Here is an 18,658-nt window from a genome sequence, read left to right on the forward strand (position 1 = left end):
AGTCTCTGAGCTTGAAGTCCAAGTAGAGTCTTGAGTCTCTGAGCTTCAGGTCCAAGTAGAGTACCTTACCTAAAAACAGCAGTGGTCATCTTGAAATGTGAATTGTTTCCATACTGGCTACATTAGCTTCTTAGCTCAAGTACTAAAACTAAAGAAACAAACCTCTGACATCAAACATGTCTTTGCTGATGTACTACATTGGCAGAGAGACGGTGTAAAACTGCTTTAAACAACACTGGAGCTCAGAACAACACTGCAACAATTTATAATCTTAGCATTTATCAGCACTTTATTTAGATAAAATTTCTTAAAACAAGTAACATGTCTAGAAAGAACTTTAATAACAACAGTCTCATAATGAGAAATATTACATTAATTATTATCAGATTTGAGATGTTTTCACTTGCGAAGATATTATTTTTGCAGTGAAGATTTGTCTAACCTGCCTTAATATAACAATCTTAAATGTAGTCCATATATCTAATTTTTATAATTATGAGATTATTGTAAGAATATTACAAGATAATATGACTTATTTATAGACAATTTCACTTGTTTTAAGTAATTTTATCTTATGGTAGGGTCTTATTCCATTGGCAGATCGTTTTGTTGAGATAGATGGGTAGGACGTAGTGTGAGGGCTACATGGCCCTGCAAACTGAGTTTTTTCAGAGGCTCACTCCAATATAACAGTGTTATAACATAAAAAAGAAAAACTGGCAAGGTGGCTGCGCAAGTGAAACCAAAGAAACCCACAAATCTAAGTATTTTTTTTCCGTTAAAAATAACAATAACTACTGTATTATCTTAGTTTAATGTCAGTGTTTAATGTAATGTTCAATGTTTCATGGTCCTTTCCTTCATAACAAGCATAAAAATCGCTAGTAGTATGCAACTGTCCCAGTAGCTAGCTAGCAAGATTTCCCGTTCCACCTTAAATAGTCCAGCAGAATGTAACTGCTGCTCCATTTAAAGTGAAACAAAAAAAACTGAACGAGAAGCTGCTGAATAGCTGACTTTAGCTTTATATCACTGAAGAATTAGGGGTGGAAGATAATAAATAATTGCCCCTCTTTGAAGGCATATGATTCCCTAAATGTAACTAAAGATCAGCAGTGAGGTTGAGGCTGAAATTTACCCTCCTCTGCTATCACTGCAGACTGGCAGGGTCACCTACAGAGCACCGCTAATAGCCTGTTAATGAAGTGATGTTCTTTTTTATTTGAGGGTGCCATTTCATAGGGAAGATTTCAACCACTACCCCCTGTAACTCAGTTCCAAGGGGCAAGGAGACACTCAAAAACAAGGGGTAAAAATAAGAAATGGGACTGGGCCTTAGACCAGCCATCAGTTCAGTCACACTAAATCAAAATGACATGTACAATCATGAGCTTGTGTCTGGTCCTTTCAGGTTCGGATGTGACCCCAAACTACGTTGACGCGAACCACACCAACATCACCATCTCTCCGTGGTGCAGCTGCCGCGGCAGTGGTAACCAAGAGACGGAGTGTGAGGCTTTCCTGCGAGACTTCAGGGAGAACGCATGTCTGAGTGAGTTCGGGTTGATGCGGCGAATTCTCACACGATCACCTCACGACACACGCCGCTGAACAAACAACCACACTAAATCAAGCTAAATAACACAGTAATGAGAAAAGTCCCATCTTCCATTACACTCAGCCCTCAAACTGCCTATTCCCCTTTGCAGACTTTCACTTTTCAGCTTCTAAACTCTCATCTCATCCTTCAGATCCTTAAAGGGCCCGCATCCTGGAAACTGAATAGTTTGATGTAATATGTAAATACTGGTAAAGTTTTAATAAATAGCCCTTCACTTACCAGTCCATATCATCCTGCTGCAAAAACAGCCTGTTTTGAATTCATGTTTCAGTGTTCTAAATAATATTTCCATATATACACTTATTCAGACTAGTTTAGCTCCACCCATTCATGCTATAAGAAGTTATAAGAAGTGTTTCAGAATGGACTGCTGCATGAATGAGGCACAGCCAATCAGAACAGAGCTTGTTTACATACATCAGTCTTATTGACAAAGCCTGTTCAATTCTAAAAGATAAAAAGAGGTTGGAAAATTGATTACGTAATAATTAAGCATGACTGGTTTTGGTACATAAACTCAAACAAATCTCATAAGTGGGATATTCGTAATGAGAAAAAAACACTATATGGACAAAAGTATGTGGACAGCCCTCCTAATTATTGAGTTCAGGTGTTTCCAACATCCTCATTACTAACAGTTGTATAAAATTAAGCACATAGCCTTGCAGTCTTGATAAACAAACACTAGCAGTAGAATGAGTCGTACTGAAGAGCTCAGTGGCTTTAAACATGGCACTGTCATAGGATGCCACCTCTGCCACAAGTCAGTTTGTGAAATTTCTGTCCTGCTAGATCTGCCCCTGTCGACTGTATATGCTATTACTTGTGAAATGGAAGCGTCTAGGAGCAACAACAGCTCAGCCACGAAGAGGTAGATCACGCAAACTCACAGAGTGGGGCTTCTGAGTACTGAAGAGCACAGTGCCTATCCTCTGTTGAATCACTCACTAAAGAGTTCCAAACTGCCTCTGGAAGCAACATCAGCAAAAGAACTGCACATCATGAGCATTACAAAATGGATTTCCATGGCCGAGCGTCAGGAGGGAGTAGTGTAAAGACCTCACAAATAGTCTTCTGGATGCATGGACCACAGACACACTCCAAAATCTTGTAGAAAGCTTCCCAGAAGAGTGGAAGCTGTTATAGCTGCAAAGGGCGGACCAACTCCATATTAGTGCCTATGGATTTAGAGAGGGATGTCATAAATGCTCCTGTAGGTGTAATGTGTAGGGATCTCAATACTTTTGTCCATATTATGTAAGACAAATACAGAATATGGGCCTTTTAAAAAAGTGTTCTCTTACTCTTTGTGAGCCTTGTCCTGGTGCTGCTGTGCCATCTCTGTTTGCATCCTTTGCATGCATGTCTTACTCTCTTTTTCTGTTGAATGTTAGTCTGCTTGTTTATCTTTCTCACTCTAATACTTGCTTCTTCTGTTTCTTGTCTGCTCCAACATGTTCTATCATCGATTATATGAGAGACCTTGAGCGTGGAAAAGTTATATAAAAAAAGAAATAATTAAATACTGTTGTCATATAAAAAATCCTCTTGTATTCACGTTTATTTATTTATTTATTTATTTTTTACATAATTGGAAAACAGCAGCAGTACTAAATGGACCGATAGAAATGGACCAAATGATTTATGTAATCTCGTTCCATTAACGTACATTAAAGTAAAGAGCATTTTTTCCTTCTTCTGGAAAGGGACCATTTTGAGATACGAGGTTTTGTTGCAACAGCAACTGTCTGTCTATCCATCTGTAGGTCTACTCATCTTATAAATCTATTCATCCATCCATATGTCAACCTATTTACCTATCTGCATATATTTCCACAAGTCTATCCATCCAACTACCCGCTCATCTATCTGCATATCTATCTGTTTAGCTATAAATCTATCCATCTATCAATCAATCAACTCATCCATCCATCCATCTGCATATCTATCCATTTACAAATATATCGATCAGTCTTTTCTTCCATCCATTCATCCATCCAACTATGCATTTATTTGTCCATCAGTGCATCATTAACCTTGTTTGGTCTTTCATGTGTAGGAAATGCTATCCAGGCGTTTGGTTACGGAGCTGACGCTGGTTTCCTCCCCATCACTGAGTCTCAGTCTGCGTTTCCGTCAGAGCGACCCAACCTGCAGCCCGCCATCATCACCAAACCTGTCATCAGCTCCAATGACATCAAACCTGTGGACAGCGCATGTGTCTTCTCCACCTGTGCAAACCTAAAGGTCAGTAACTCACCCAGATCTCTAAACCAGGGCTTCCCAATCCCAGTCCTGCACACTTTTTCCTCATTTAGCATACCTGGCTCAACCTTAATAACTAATTAGTGATCCAATAGTGTATTCCTCCTCTTCTTCTTCTACTGCTAACTCGTCCCACAGTTTTTGAGATATCGACACCATTCCAACACCGGAATGTTCTGTCTGTTCAGGAACGAGGTTGCTTGTTGCAGCTTGTAAACAGCTTTTTGATTGGACATAGTTTTTATACAATCATGGTTAAATGACAATTTTTTCAAATTGAAATGAAAGAGGTGCAAAAATTTGTGCACCAACTTATGTCATGTTGATACCAGTCCATTAGCAACACCCTATTTACCATGTAGGCAACCATAGCAACAGCCTAGCAACCACCTGGGTATACCATAGCAACCACCTAGCAACATCCTAGCAATCAACTGGGATACTAAAGCAACCACTTTTCAAAACCCTAACAATCACCTAGCAAAACCCTAGTGATCACCTGGGATATGAAAGCAACCACATTGCAACACCCTAGCAATCACCTAGCAACCACCTGGTATACCATAGCAGGCAGGTGGTCTTTCCCCAGGGGGGACTTGTGTCCCATGCAATCACCATAAACTACAACTATTACTACTAATAATAAGGAGAAAAACAAGAAGTACAATAAAAAGTAAAATAAAAATAGTTTAACTGAATAAAATCAATGTTTCTCAACAATCTAAATCTAAAAAACGCTTCAAATCTGGTACAGCATATAGATGAGGAGCAAACGGGTGACACAGATGAGAGCTGATTCAGCTTCATAGTAAAGGTAAAGTGAAATAATTTTTAAGGAACATCTACAGATTGACTGTGATGATGTAGAGAGGGGCTCCCCATGAACATTTGAGCTGTTAGACATTTTTATATCAGAAATCAGAAATTCAATGTAAAGAAGTAAAATATTACAACCCCATTTCCAAAAAAGTTGGGACACTGTGCAAAATGTAAATAAAAACAAAATTCAGTGATGTGCAAATCATTTAAAACCTATATTTAATTGAAAATAATATAAAGACAACATATCAAATGTTGAAACTGAGAAATTGTATTGTTTTTAAAAAAATATACACCCATTTTCAATTTGATGCCAACAACACGTTCCAAAAAGGTTGGGACGAGGTCAACAAAAGGCTGGTAAAGTTGTGTAATGCTAAAAAAACACCTGGTGGTTGATTGGCAACAGGTCAGTAACAAGATTGGGTATAAAATGAGCATCTCAGAGAGGCTGAGTCTTTCAGAAGTAAAGATGAGGAGGGGTTCACCACTCTGTGAAAGACTGCATGGGCAAACAGTGCAACAGTTCAAGAATAATGTTTCTCAACATAGAATAGCAAAGAATTATGCTTTTCATCATCTACAGTACATGAAATTCAAAATGGGCATACAAAACAATACAATTTCTGAGTTTCAGCATTTGATATGTTGTCTTTGTAGTATTGGTTTACATGATTTGCACATCATTGCATCCTGTTTTTATTTACATTCTGCACAGCGTCCCAACTTTTTTGGAAATGAGATTGTACTAGAAATAGATTTACAATGTTAAAAATGATTAATTTCTAACATTCAAAATTCAGATTTACTTACAATTATGTTCTAGCATGTTCTAGCATTATGTTCAGTTCTAACTCAATTCACAAATTCAGTCAGCTCTAACTGAATTGTCAAAAATAAACATATCGGAACTAAAATGATTTAATAATTATTATGAAAAAATGTTGCATGTTCAAATTGAATTCTTACAAGTTCTTAAATGTTCATATCTAAGTTTTATATGTGAAACGGAAAGTTCTATTTTTTGAAAAACTAAAGTTTCAGCTTTTCATTTGCTTTATGGGACACAGGGGACTTTTTTTAACCTTATATGGCTTTTTGTGGGTGTTTCTTTATGTAAATAAGCCTGGCTGTGATGGAGCAGAGCAGTGTAGGATTTATCATCATTCACTTTATACAGCTGTTCATACACACATCTGAAACCATTTATCTAGTGCATACTACTGGGTTTTATGCACAGACATAGAACATGCTCTATGCATGCTTGGATAAATGAGATCCCAGGTTCTAACTTCCCAGTCAAATGCACCTGATACAGCCACCAATCAGCATCAGAACTGATGTTTTGAATAAATCCAGTTGATATCCAGAAATCAAGATGATTGATGGGTGGGTGGAGCCTAAGTAAACAAATATCTTTAAAGGAAAAGGAAAAAAGGTTAATCAGAGGCCCTGAATTAGGTAAGCCTGGGCATTAAATCAGCATGCAGACAGATTAAGATCATGAAAATCATACATTTAATCAGAGGCATCCAAACTTTTGATTAATGCTGTACATAATGTTACTTATTTGGGTCACTTGAGCTCTAAAACCATTTCCCCTTTTGTATTACACAGCCAATTCATCTACTAATAAATGTATTAATTTTCTGAAGAAGTCCAGTCCTTTACTTGCTACTTCACATTATTGGCTGAGAAATTTTCTGTGTACCGCTGTTTTTTACATAATCAGTCATTTTGGGAGAAAAGTGGCATATTTTCTTTCTTCTCTCTTAAACAGCCTTGTGAACAGCCCTGAATGCATGTCTGTGTGGTAAAAGCATAAAAGAGAAAATTAGACACCTGCTAAGAAACATGCACACATCCAAAACAGTTCCACCAAGTGAAGTGAAAGCAAAGACCATAATGCTGGAATAAACCAGGTGATCCAGTCAAAACTGCACTAAGATGCCGTAAACTGAGCTCATAATTCAGTTCACAGAATGTGTGTTTGTAGACGTCTTCACTGCTGGGCTCAGTGGGACTGTTTCAGCACCTGAATCACCTGCAGATAAGCTCATATAGATTTATGGATGATCCGCTTTGCCTGTCCATGATGGACAAAGCTCTGGAGATTTCTGCTTCAGTGGATGAAAGTGATATTTGAGAAATGTTACCTTATGAGGACATCAATGGGGAATTCCACTGAAATTTCATTAAAAATCCACAAATTAATGGCTAAGATGTAAACTTAACCATTATGTAGAGTCATTCATATTGGTTTGGTGTGAAATGCTGTTCTGCCTGATGACTGAGACACTGTTTTACGATAGTTTGGCCTAAAAACATACATACATACATCATCTAAACCGCTTATGCTTCTGGGTCACGGTGGGGTGCTGGAACCTATCCCAGCTGTCATTGGGCGGAAGGCAGGATACACCCTGGACAGGTCGCCAGTCCATCGCAGGGCAGACAGACACAGTCACACCTAGGGGCAATTCAGCATGTCCAATTGGCCTGACTGCATATTTTTGGACCGTGGGAGGAAATCCATGCAGACACGGGGAGAACATGCAAACTCCACACAGAAAGGACCCTGGCCGCCTGGCTGGGAATTGAACCCAGGCCCTTCTTGCTGTGAGGCGACAGCGCTACCCACTGTGCCACCGTGCCGCCCTGGCCTAACAACATGTTTTTAAAAATACATTAGTAGTGAAAGGACACCTGCAGGACACTGGTGGTTTTGGATAGTAAATAAAATGTCTATATTTGTGTTGTAGTCATGGTGACCCCTGGTTCCTATCCACTTTGATGATTTCTGGCCGGGCATCCAGGGTCCTTTCTGTGTGGAGTTTGCAAGTTCTCCCTGTGTCTGTGTGGGTTTTGTCCCACAGTCCAAGGACATGCAGTCAGGCCAATTGGACATGCTAAATAGCCCCTAGGTGTGAATGTGTATGTCTGTCTGTCTGCCCTGCGATGGACTGGCGACCTGTCCAGGGTGTATCCTGCCTTCTGCCCAAAGACCGCTGGGATAGGTTCCAGCTCCCCCTATGACCCAGAAGGATAAGCGGCTTAGAAAGTGTGTGTGTGTGTGTGTGTGTGTGTGTAAGCTTCTGCTGTTCTGCAGAGTGACAATTAAGATAAAAATTTGAAAAAATATATACACCAACATTCAAAAGTTTGGAATCACTTTTCATATTTTCATTTGATTATTTTAATTGCAATAACCGCCTAAACAGTGCAGACTTAATACTATAAACTAGACAACAAACTTTTTTAACTATTTGTAATGGTGCAACTGAACCACACTGTTAAAAATCATTATGTCTATAACATATTAAGGGTGGGAACATCTTGATGAGGAAAGATATTTATCAGGCATTTACAGCTACTTTGTCTTATTTTGATTGTGCTCTATTTATAATAACAATCCATTTTGTTATGTTTTTTCTGTTTTATTCTTATTTCTTAGTTATGCTACTTTTGTTATTGTTTTTACTGTATTACAGTTTTATTACATTATGTTGTGAAGCACATCAAGCTGCATTTTATGTTTAAATCAGTGTCACTGAAGAAGAAAACTAAAAACAAGTCAAAAAAAAGTTCTTGAATCAAAGCTAAATCATCTGGCAAGATAGTGAGAACATTTAACTTACTAGATTTCTTGATATACAAAAAGATGCTGTAAAATATCTTAATATTTTAAAAGCAGTACATTTTTTATCAGTCTGAGGCCTTGTGGATGGATTTAAGCGGATTAATCGATCTAATTTGATCGAGTATCTTTATCGTTATCTAAGATTAGCACAAACTAGTATACGAAGCTTGTTTTAAGCATTTTCTTAAAACCTTATTTGGTCCAACATTCCTTGAAAAGATAATGTTTGAACATTAAACCCTGTTTGAACCCTGTTTACAAAGGTCCTAAACTGTCACTGGGCCAGTACCTCTCTTGTCTGGGGTGGTACCTTCAAGGATACATCCCAGTGCCTTTAGTCAGGGAACATAACTATCATAATCCATTGATATTATATTTTCTAAGCTGTAGTGACTCCACGCACCCCGTCTCGTCTCCATGCTCTTTATTTTATTGTTCTGTTTTAAAACAATAGGTTATGAAAAGGTACAAATACATACTTCTCACCAGGGAAAAACTTATTTATGGTTCACAATTGGACCTGAAAACCACTGTTGTACCTTGAGGGAACATTTACATTGTTTGAACCTTGATGAATGAAAAACGTACCCGCACAGAACCTTTATTTCTATCAGTGTATGGGGTCCAACATGTGAGTGAAATATCAGCCTGGTGCTGCAGGAGTTACAATCAAACCCAAACCAATAGCAGCAGCACATGTTTGTCTATCTATCATTCTGTCTATTAACTGAATGAGGGAACGTTTCTCTGCTCACCTGTCCCCGATCTGGACCAGTCTGCAGGTTCATAATTCACCCAAACTACGGCTATAACGATATATAACGATATGGCATTTTCTTTTGTGGAGTGAAATGTTGCCATCTGGGAAGAACATGATGTTTAGATAATATTTAAAAGCAGATTCATGTTTGTGCATCCGAATCCATTTTCAGATGGGAAGGTGTGCATCCTCTGGGGGAAGCAAAGCTCATGAATAGAGCGAAAAATGTGAAATATTATGCATGAGTCATCAATATTCTGCTCAGATATCTCTACGGCGCAACTCGCTGCTCGTAACGGCAGCTTTTACCTCCGCCTCTCTCTTCATGAATTAACATCATAATACTGCCAATGCATAAAAAAACTATCCACTTTATAGATGTTTTTCTGCCGTAAAATGCCACAGCACTTTTTACGGAATGAGTGAGATTGCGCGTCAGAAGTGGAGCGGGTAGGTGGATGTTCACTCGCTCAGCATTGTGGAGGTGAAAGCTTCTCAGCTCAGAAGTGCAGGAAGCAATCAAAAGGCCACAGATGAAGCACTCTGAGATAGACTTTAAAGCACCTCTAAGTACTAATGCCAGAAACTCAAATTAAAGCGGTCACATCGTGTGTGACTCTGCCGATAATCTTTGGCATTTTTGGTAATTTTGTTGCTTTCATACACAGAGATTATTATACTGCCAAGAAACAAGCCCTCAGAGCTCGACGTGGCTGACAAAAAAACAAAAAGCCGCACTCAATGCTGTACGTCTGAGCCGAAGCCGCTTAAAAACAAGGATTAGCTAATAAATTGCTTTTCATGCAGACGGAGCTCAAAAGCGCGGAGCAGATCTACTGCCAGTCTAAAGTGAAGGAACTTCCTAGGCATTATATTTCTGATTCACGCTCTCGGTCAGCGCTGGTAAGAAACAGCTTGCTTCGGCTTTCTTGCTGTATCTAAGCAGCTTTTTGGTGGATTCAGGGATTTCACAAGCTGCTGTTCCTACACCACATTTCACTTTTCTGTAATATACATAAACAGCGCCAGACAAAAAAGTTTGAACCCACAAGATTAAATGTTTCTAGAATCTTAAAAACAATTTGAACCATTTTCATGGTTACACTACCATTTCCATGGTTATGCTACACCTCTTTCAGCGGCTACACTACACCTATTTCCATGGTTACACTACACCTATTTCCATGGTTACACTACACCTATTTCAGGGGCTACACTACGCCCATTTCCATGGTTACACTACACCTATTTCAGGGGCTACACTACGCCCATTTCCATGGTTACACTACACCTATTTCCATGGTTATGCTACACCTATTTCTATGGTTCCACTACACCCATTTCCATGGTAACTGTACTTTGAAGAACTAGACTCCCCCTAAAAAAAAGCTATCTAAGAGCTAGCATTAGCATGTTTGTTTTGTATTCACCTCAGTGTAGCGGCTGCCTCCTGACTTCCTGTTAGGATGGTGAAAGGACCCGGGTTGTTCTTCTTCTTTTACTGGATTTTGTTGGTGTTATCAGGTGCATTGCCACCACTTACTGGACTGTGTTGTGAAGCACTGTGGTTGGAACGTGACAATATACTTTCCAAGGACCCCAGCAATGTTTGGGCTGGCTTCATATGTGCCTGCAGTAATTATAGGAGGCTATGAACTCTTCCATGTTTACTCTTCTGTGAGGAACTGTTGTTTCTGTTGTCCATGCAACAGTTTTTTTTTCTGTTGGTGTTTAGTTATGTGGATATATGTATCTGAGTTGTAAGCAGTGGTGCATATAGTCATTTGAGTTAGATGTAATGGTGGATATATGCACTTAGGTTATAGGTATTGCTAGATATATGCATTTGGGTTGTACATATTGCTGGATATATGCATTTGGGTTGTAAGTATTCGTGGATATACGCTTTTGGATTATAAATATTGGTAGATATATGCATTTGGGTTGTAAGTATTGGTAGATATATTTATCTACCAATACTCATAATTAGTCATAACAAGTAAACATGTTGAGAAATAAGTTAAATAATCTTTTTAGTTTACAGCAATCTTAAAATGAGGAATATTAGATATACTGACTAAATTTAAGACAATTCGACTTGCCAATATATCATTTTTTGCAGTGAGTGTAGACTCTAAACATGTTTGTATGTCTGTGTTCTCACAGGACGGTGGTCAGAAGTGTTCTCCCTCCAACAGTTTCGAATGTGCAGACGAGGTAAGGCTGAAAGCTCTGGTCCTCAAAGAGCCACATTCAGTTCAACTGGTTTTTGCTCATTTCCAGCTGCAGAGCTGTGATTACCTCAGGCGTGCTGGGAGCTCCAGCAAAGCAGAAATGCCGAGTCAGAGAGCCTGGGGCTCTGGGGGGCTCAGCTAAAAAACACAGAGAAGAACACCTGTGTGGAGCGAGGAGTGGAAAAGCTTCTGAAGACCACAAACTCAGCCCATCACACTAGTCTAGTCTACTCATCAGATTACAGTTTACATAACCATATTAGGTCCATCTGAATTGAATTGTAAGCAGCAGATTTGGTGATCAAGGGGGTTGTAGATCATCGCTGCCCAAAGAAAAACATGCATCACCAAAATAGCACCTTTACAGGAGAAGACAAAAAATGTTCTTAACTTTTAATATAAGTCAGTGGATAGTGCAGAGGTCACAACCCAAATGTTAGGAAGAGCCATTTTGTCCTTTCAACAAAAATCAAACCAGCTTGGGAGCCACAACATTTTATATTCATTTTACCGTCTTGGCTGTAAATATGTCTCAGTATGTGCTACTATGCTAGTATAGGCTTAAAAAAACAATGTAAGTAAATGCACATATTTACTTTGTTCTGCTCTAAGCTTTAGCTTAGCTATAGCCGCTTTTCGAGCAGGAAACCTTTCCATAAAAGTAGAATAGTTTCTTGTAAAATGTCTCTCAACGTTTGACTTTTTATGAGGCTGAAGTCGCTTCTCATTCGCCAGCTTCTTGTTCGAATTTTCCTGTTCCACCTTAAATGGTGCCTGATGTGCCAGAATGTAACTGCTGCAGTATTTAAGGTGGAATGGGAGAATTCAGACAAGAAGATGGCGAATGAGAAGCGACTTCAGCAATGCTTTTTAGTGTTTGACAGTTTCTTGTTGCAGATTAAACGTTTTTTGGCAAAAAAGCTGAAGTGATAAATGCAAAGTCCATTTGTCTATAAATGATTTATATCTGTCTTAAATTTCTCTCTTTGCCGTTTCTTTAGCTACTAGCTATGCGAGATTTTTGTCTGCGTTGCTATAGTGAGCAGCAGTCTGGTTAAAGTGAATTAGCAGTTCTACATTAATTCCAGCGTTTAAGACCATTTATTGTTGAAACTGTATTAGAACAATCAGTAAAGCTTTATTTTACTGTAAAAGAGGATTATTTAATTTTTTATCTAAAAATCAAATTCTGCTGTGCAGCCACAACACGGCAGTAAAAGAGTTTTGTCATTTTGGTCATTTTGGGCCGTTTCTATTGGTTCAATTATGATGAAATTTTTACACAATGGACAGCTGAGGGGTGAATAGAAAGGGGTGAGAAACCACTGCAGTGAAAACTATTCACACCCCTCCACAAACACAACTGTGCTGAGATAAAATGGACAACTACAGCTTTCTTTATATCAAACAATCCTGCATGACTGACACAATAAACACACAGCATTTAAACAAAATAACAACACTTTTATAAATGTTAATTTGCTTGCTCACCTACAAAGACGAGAAACCCATTGCCATTTTACAAATCATACACATTTCCATTAAAGTATATTCAGCATGAGTGAAAAGTGCACAGTTCGACTGAGGCACTTCCCAAACAGGTGGAAATTAGTAAGTGTACGCAGCAGGGGGTTCTCGCCCCTCCTCTTTCACCCCTCGTTGCTCGCTAGCAGCACAACACAGAGTCACAATATTTCACACAATAGTGTCCTAGTTAATCTGATGAAAGAGTTATGTGGAAAAATACTTTATTTGATTATTGTAATTAAAAATATCAGTCAATTCCGACCCCTCCTCAGAAGGTCTACAGAAAGAGGCTACACAAGATTCTCCACTTGTTTCAAAGAGTTTCTGTGAACGAAATAATTAAACAAAATGTAAGACAAGATGTTTAGTTGCATATAAAGATAAAGGGTTAATAGGGTTAAATCAAACTTCTCTGTTAAATGTAAAACTTATGCTGTTGATAATCAACCAAGTTTCACCAGATTGTTTGTGTGTTTGTTTGTGTTGTAAGTTACAACAACCAAGATAGTGAGCATCTATCAGTCCGCACCCTGCTGACTGTTTGCCACTGCGGGTCCACCTTCAGATTATTGTCCTGCATACAAGCTCTAACTAGTATTTAATCTCCTCAAACAGATTTTAAATGCATTTTTATTACATACTTTTATTACAAATTACAAATATTACAAACAAGAGAGAGAGAAAAAAAATAATGACTAGGCCCAATATAAAATGATTTTATAGAAAATGTTGTTGCTGATACTGTGATAGATTAAAATTATGTAATTATAAACTAATTTGCAAAGTATAAATAAAGAAAGGAAGGATAGAAAAATGAGTAAATTGGACTGTGAGTGGAAAATGAGTGATGATATGTGGAATTTTGTCTAATACTCTGCTTAAACACCGGTGAGCTGCTCGGAAAAAAATGAGCAAAATGCCAGTGGACCGCCAGCTCTGCCATCAGTGGGTCTACAGTGGTCCACTATCCCCTTGCTTTTAGGGATACTACATGTTCATTTAACACAACTACCATCTTAAACCTTAGACTACAGCATAGAAAGCAGGGGCATTACCATTACAGTATACCAACACCTTCCAGTCACTGTTGGTACACATCTCACTCATGTTTTGTTTTGGAGAAGCAAAGTGTACTATCCTTACTTACTCACAGAACATTCACAGCCACAGTTCTGTTATGAAATTAACTGGTAACACTTTCTTTGAATGTCATGTTTGTAAGCATCTATAAACACATTTATAACATGTTATAATGCATTCATAAGGCATTATAAACATGGTTATAAATATTTATAAAAATGAATTACACTGTATTACACTTTATAGCCATGCTTATTATACATTATGAATTGTTAATATAATGCATCATAAGTTGTGTTAATAACATGTTACACTGTCAGTGCCAAAGAGGTCAGTCCCAGCTTTGAGAGCGTAAAGACAAATATAAAGTTTATTTACGCCCTGGGATTTCCAGTATTTTATTTCTCACCGCTGGTGCTGTTAGGGTTGCATCTACGGGGCTTCAGACCTGATTATTCTAATGCTCCAAACAAGCTGTCCAGCCTAGAATTATTGCTATTATGTGCTTTTCTTAACCAGCGCTCTCAATTTAAATGTTACATTACATCACAGCAAACCAAGTACCTATGAGCCCCTGCCCTAAACCCCCTCTGACATCACACTGAGCATGAAGTTACTGTGAGATGGAGTGCTGTCCTTGTAATTTGTTCCCTCACTGGTTCTAACGTCAAGCGCTAGAAACCTTCACTCTGTATCATCACTACACTACAGTACAGTAATGCTAATTTCTGCTAGCATTCTATTGGATATGCAGTGTTAAATTATTGCCAAGCTAACGGTGGTGTACACTGACTTTCCCATATTGGGTAAAACACTGATGGCAGCTCTAGTTTAAACTCTGACATTTGAAGCCTGTAATGTGCTTTACTGTGAATGTTTTAGTGTTTCAGTAAATTCCTCAGTAAATACTTCAACTTGAAGCCTCACTCTTAACACTGGAGGAGGCTTTAGTACAGTACGCTTCACTTTACTCAGAGCAGACAAAGACAACTTATGAGCTCTTATAATTTGTTATGAACAGTACTTATAATGCATTAGGTTAACAATTCAGAATGCATAATAAGCAAGGCTATATTGTGGTATGCAATTTTATAAATATTTATAGCCATGTTTATGATGGCTTATGAATGCATTATAACATGTTATGAATGTGTTTATAGATGCTTACAAATGTGACATTCATAGAAAGTGTTACCAGGTATATAAATAAATAAATATCAGCTTTTTTCCTGAATTGTTAGCCTTCTCATGCTGAAATGTAAGAAGTAACCGACTAGTGATTTTACTTACAGTACATTCTTATTTTACAGAGCATGCTGGACCCCAACATGGACGGCTCCATCGACTCCATGGACTCCCACCAGTCGGAGAACAACAGAGCCAGGCAGTCGTCAGCATCTCCAGCCAGCATCTCTGCAGTAACCGTGATCCTGTCCATTACGCTAGTCAGTCAGGCCCTGTAAATACAACCTGAAGTCTACAATGCCAAGAACAATCTGACGGACCCCTCCCCCCCAAGACCTTGATGAAAAGACTTGAAAAGTGACATTGATCCCTCTCTCTCTTCTTTAAGTGTGTGAATATGTCTCACAGTCCATCTCAAACACGTTCAAACAGCGGCCAGAAGCAACAACTGCAAAAATGTCATCCTACAGTACGAGGAAGCACCCATGACCGTCAGCGCAGCATCGCAAACTCATCAGAGGGAGCTTTGGGAAGGCCAGATACTGATTAGCCTGACGTTTCTTGGGCTAGAAATGGAGATCACAGAGGTCCAACCAACAAACCTTTCATCTTCATGTCAAGAAGAAATGGCCTGTTTTTTGAAGGACGAGACATTCAAATACAGATGGCCTCAGCACTGGACTGCATAAACGGATCTCCTTCTGTATATTAGCATCCAGTAGAGCAGCACCACACTGAACATAAACAGCTTTCATTTATGGATACGATGTAAAAAAAAAAAACAACAAAATGATGTCCCCCTGTATTTTTTGTCAACTATGAAATCTTCTCTGTCGTATCAAAACCTCAGATTTTTCAATGCAGCTCAACATTGTATGAACATTTCACGACAAGTGGACCAATAAAACACTCTCAAAAATAAAGGTGCCAAAACGGGTTCTTGGGAGCTATGTCATAGAAGAATCACTTTTAGTTCCATAAAGAACCTATTTTTGTAAATGAGATGTTTCCACACTGAACAATAGTTTTTAAAGAACCTTCACAAAATATAAAGGCTCCAAACCAATGACACCCTTAAACATAAAGATGCCACAAAGTGTTCTTTGGGCGACACCATAGAAGAACCACTTTTGGTTACTTCTTTGAAAAATGGTTTTGAGAGATTCGTCAGTATGAAGAACATTTTAAAAGGGATAAAGAGCATCATATTATGATGTTTACATGATTATGACATTTTCAAAAATGTTTCCATTTATTGAAAGGTTCTTTGGGGAACCAAAGTGATTGTACATTGAAAAGGTGCCACAGAGGGTTCTTTGAGAGATGCCATTGAACACTCGGTAAATGTAATGGTTCTACACCAATTTATGGGTCCTCCCTAGAACCTTTACATCATGTTGAGGTTCTTTAAACTTTAAAATCATATCTGAAAAAGTGGTTCTTCTATAGAATTGCTCGAAAAACTTTATCTTTGGGAGTGTGTACTAATCTAAGGGTTCGTCCAAGAACTTTTACATCATGTGGAGCCACTTTTGAAGCCATATTTGAAAAAGAGATTTGTAAGTGTGAAAATACCTTTTAAAGGTTTAAAGTACCTTCAAATATCAGTAAAAGTTCGGTACCAATTTAAGCGTTCTTAAATATAAATAATGAGGAGGTTCACATATCATCACATATCAAAGAACTATTAATTTAAAGGTTCTTTAGAGAACCAAACATGGTTCTTCTATGGCACTGTGCAAAGAATTATTTGCACCTTTTTTTAAAGAGTGCATGTCAATTGAAGGGTTCTTCCTAGAACCATTACATTGTCTGCAAAGCTTTTTAAATTTTAAGAAGTTTGACCTCACATTTACAAAGAAAAAATGGTTCTCTAAAAAACCATCCACTCCAAAAGAGCCCTTTTTGAAGCCTTTCTTTTTAAGAGTGTAGAATTGTGCATCCAAGCCAAGAGCCATTTGGGAACTTTTATTTTGAAAAGTGTACCAATTTAAAGTTACACACATCAAGGGTACATTAAGGTTTTCTTGTAAAGTTAATATTTTCTAGATAGGAGGTTTTGTTACGACAGCGACGAAACATAAAGAGAAGGTTGAAATCACTTCGATGCACATTTTTAAAATGAAAGTTTGGCACACGCATCACTTCGACTCTCGCTGGTGAGGAAAAAAAACATGTTCTCAGTTGAGATAAGTGAAATGCTTTTACAATGTTTTATCTACGAATAAAGCGAGAGTGCTAGCAGCAGGGAGACCCTGAGTGAGAACAAAAAGGCGAAAGCCGTGTCAAACCTATCGCAGCAGAGAGCTGTCAGTGCCAATATCGCTCCTTTAGGCTGTTATTATGTGTAATTTTTTTCCTCTTTCTTTCGGTTCCCCAAGAGACTTGGGTTACGTACACGGGAAAGCACTCCAGGGACGAGCTGAACAAAGCGCCGTTTGCCAAAAGAGTAAATTGTTAGTGTTTTATAGTGTGCAATCTATCGTGTGGCCTTACTTTTTTGTCTTTGCTTTGTTTCTCTCTCTTATGTAATGGTTTCAGACTGTACCACTCGCAGCGTCGGGGCCAGGGCAGGACTGACAGAGATTATTTCAGACGGACAGAAAGAAACAGCTCCAGTGACTGAAACAAAAAGAACAAAAAAAGAAAAAAGAAAAAGGTTTTGGTTCTTCTGTGCTGCTTTCAAACAGAAGGTGGGGGATGGCAGAGACTCAAGAATGTGTCAGAAATATTTGTCTAAGTCTAAATAAAAATAAAATATCCTAGTAATGTTGGTGATGAATGAGTGGTGAAGTTTTCAACATGCGGTCAAGTGCAAAAATGTGGACACCCCCTGTGACTTTACGTTTCTAAGTGGGTTAAAATAACTTAACACATCCTCTACAGAGAACACACTTGAATATGACATGTTTCTGGAAATTTTACTGCCTAGTTTTACATACTGAGTTTAATGTATTGGAGAAAAATAAAGCACAAAACATAAAACGTGACATAACTTTTGAACAGGCCACATTTAATGTTTTCTATTTTTCCCTCAATGTGTTGAATTCAGAATATAAACTAGTTCAGAGATGCCATGAACTCTTGCTATAACTTTCTGGATTGTTATCTTGAGATCACAGGGTCGTTAACTCGTTATCTCAAGATAACTTCCTTATCCTGAGATTACAAGATAGTTAACTTGTTATCTCAAGATAACAACTTTGTTAAATAAGCTACAACTTTGTTATCTTGAGATCACAAGATAATTAACTCATTATCTCAATTTATAACATTGTTAAATAAACTACACTTTGTTATTTTGAGATCACAAGATAATTAACTCATTATCTCAAGATAACACCTTCATTATCTTGAGATCACAAGATAGTAAACTCATTATTTTGAGAAAACTTTGCCATCTTGAGATCACAAGATAGTTAACTAATTTCTTGAGATCACAAGACAGTTTACTCATTACTCAACTTTGTTATCTTGAGATAATGTAGAGAAACATCTCATGGCCTCTCTGGACGTCCATAAGAAAC

The 18,658-nt window shown here is 38.1% G+C and overlaps 1 protein-coding gene across 1 annotated transcript in view; it reads left to right on the forward strand.

The window, feature by feature from the left end:
- gfra2b (GDNF family receptor alpha 2b) overlaps window positions 1-15,894 on the forward strand; it is a 94,961-nt gene extending 79,067 nt beyond the window's left edge. The window contains exons 6-9 of the mRNA XM_036595873.1: window positions 1,412-1,552; window positions 3,681-3,868; window positions 11,272-11,322; window positions 15,257-15,894. Of these exons, the coding sequence (XP_036451766.1) occupies window positions 1,412-1,552; window positions 3,681-3,868; window positions 11,272-11,322; window positions 15,257-15,409 (533 nt within the window). The 3' untranslated portion in view covers window positions 15,410-15,894. The remainder of the gene's footprint in view (window positions 1-1,411; window positions 1,553-3,680; window positions 3,869-11,271; window positions 11,323-15,256) is intronic.
- Window positions 15,895-18,658: the final 2,764 nt, after the last annotated feature.

This window comes from Colossoma macropomum, unplaced genomic scaffold, assembly GCF_904425465.1.
Source record: "Colossoma macropomum unplaced genomic scaffold, Colossoma_macropomum, whole genome shotgun sequence".
Lineage (NCBI taxonomy): Eukaryota > Metazoa > Chordata > Actinopteri > Characiformes > Serrasalmidae > Colossoma > Colossoma macropomum.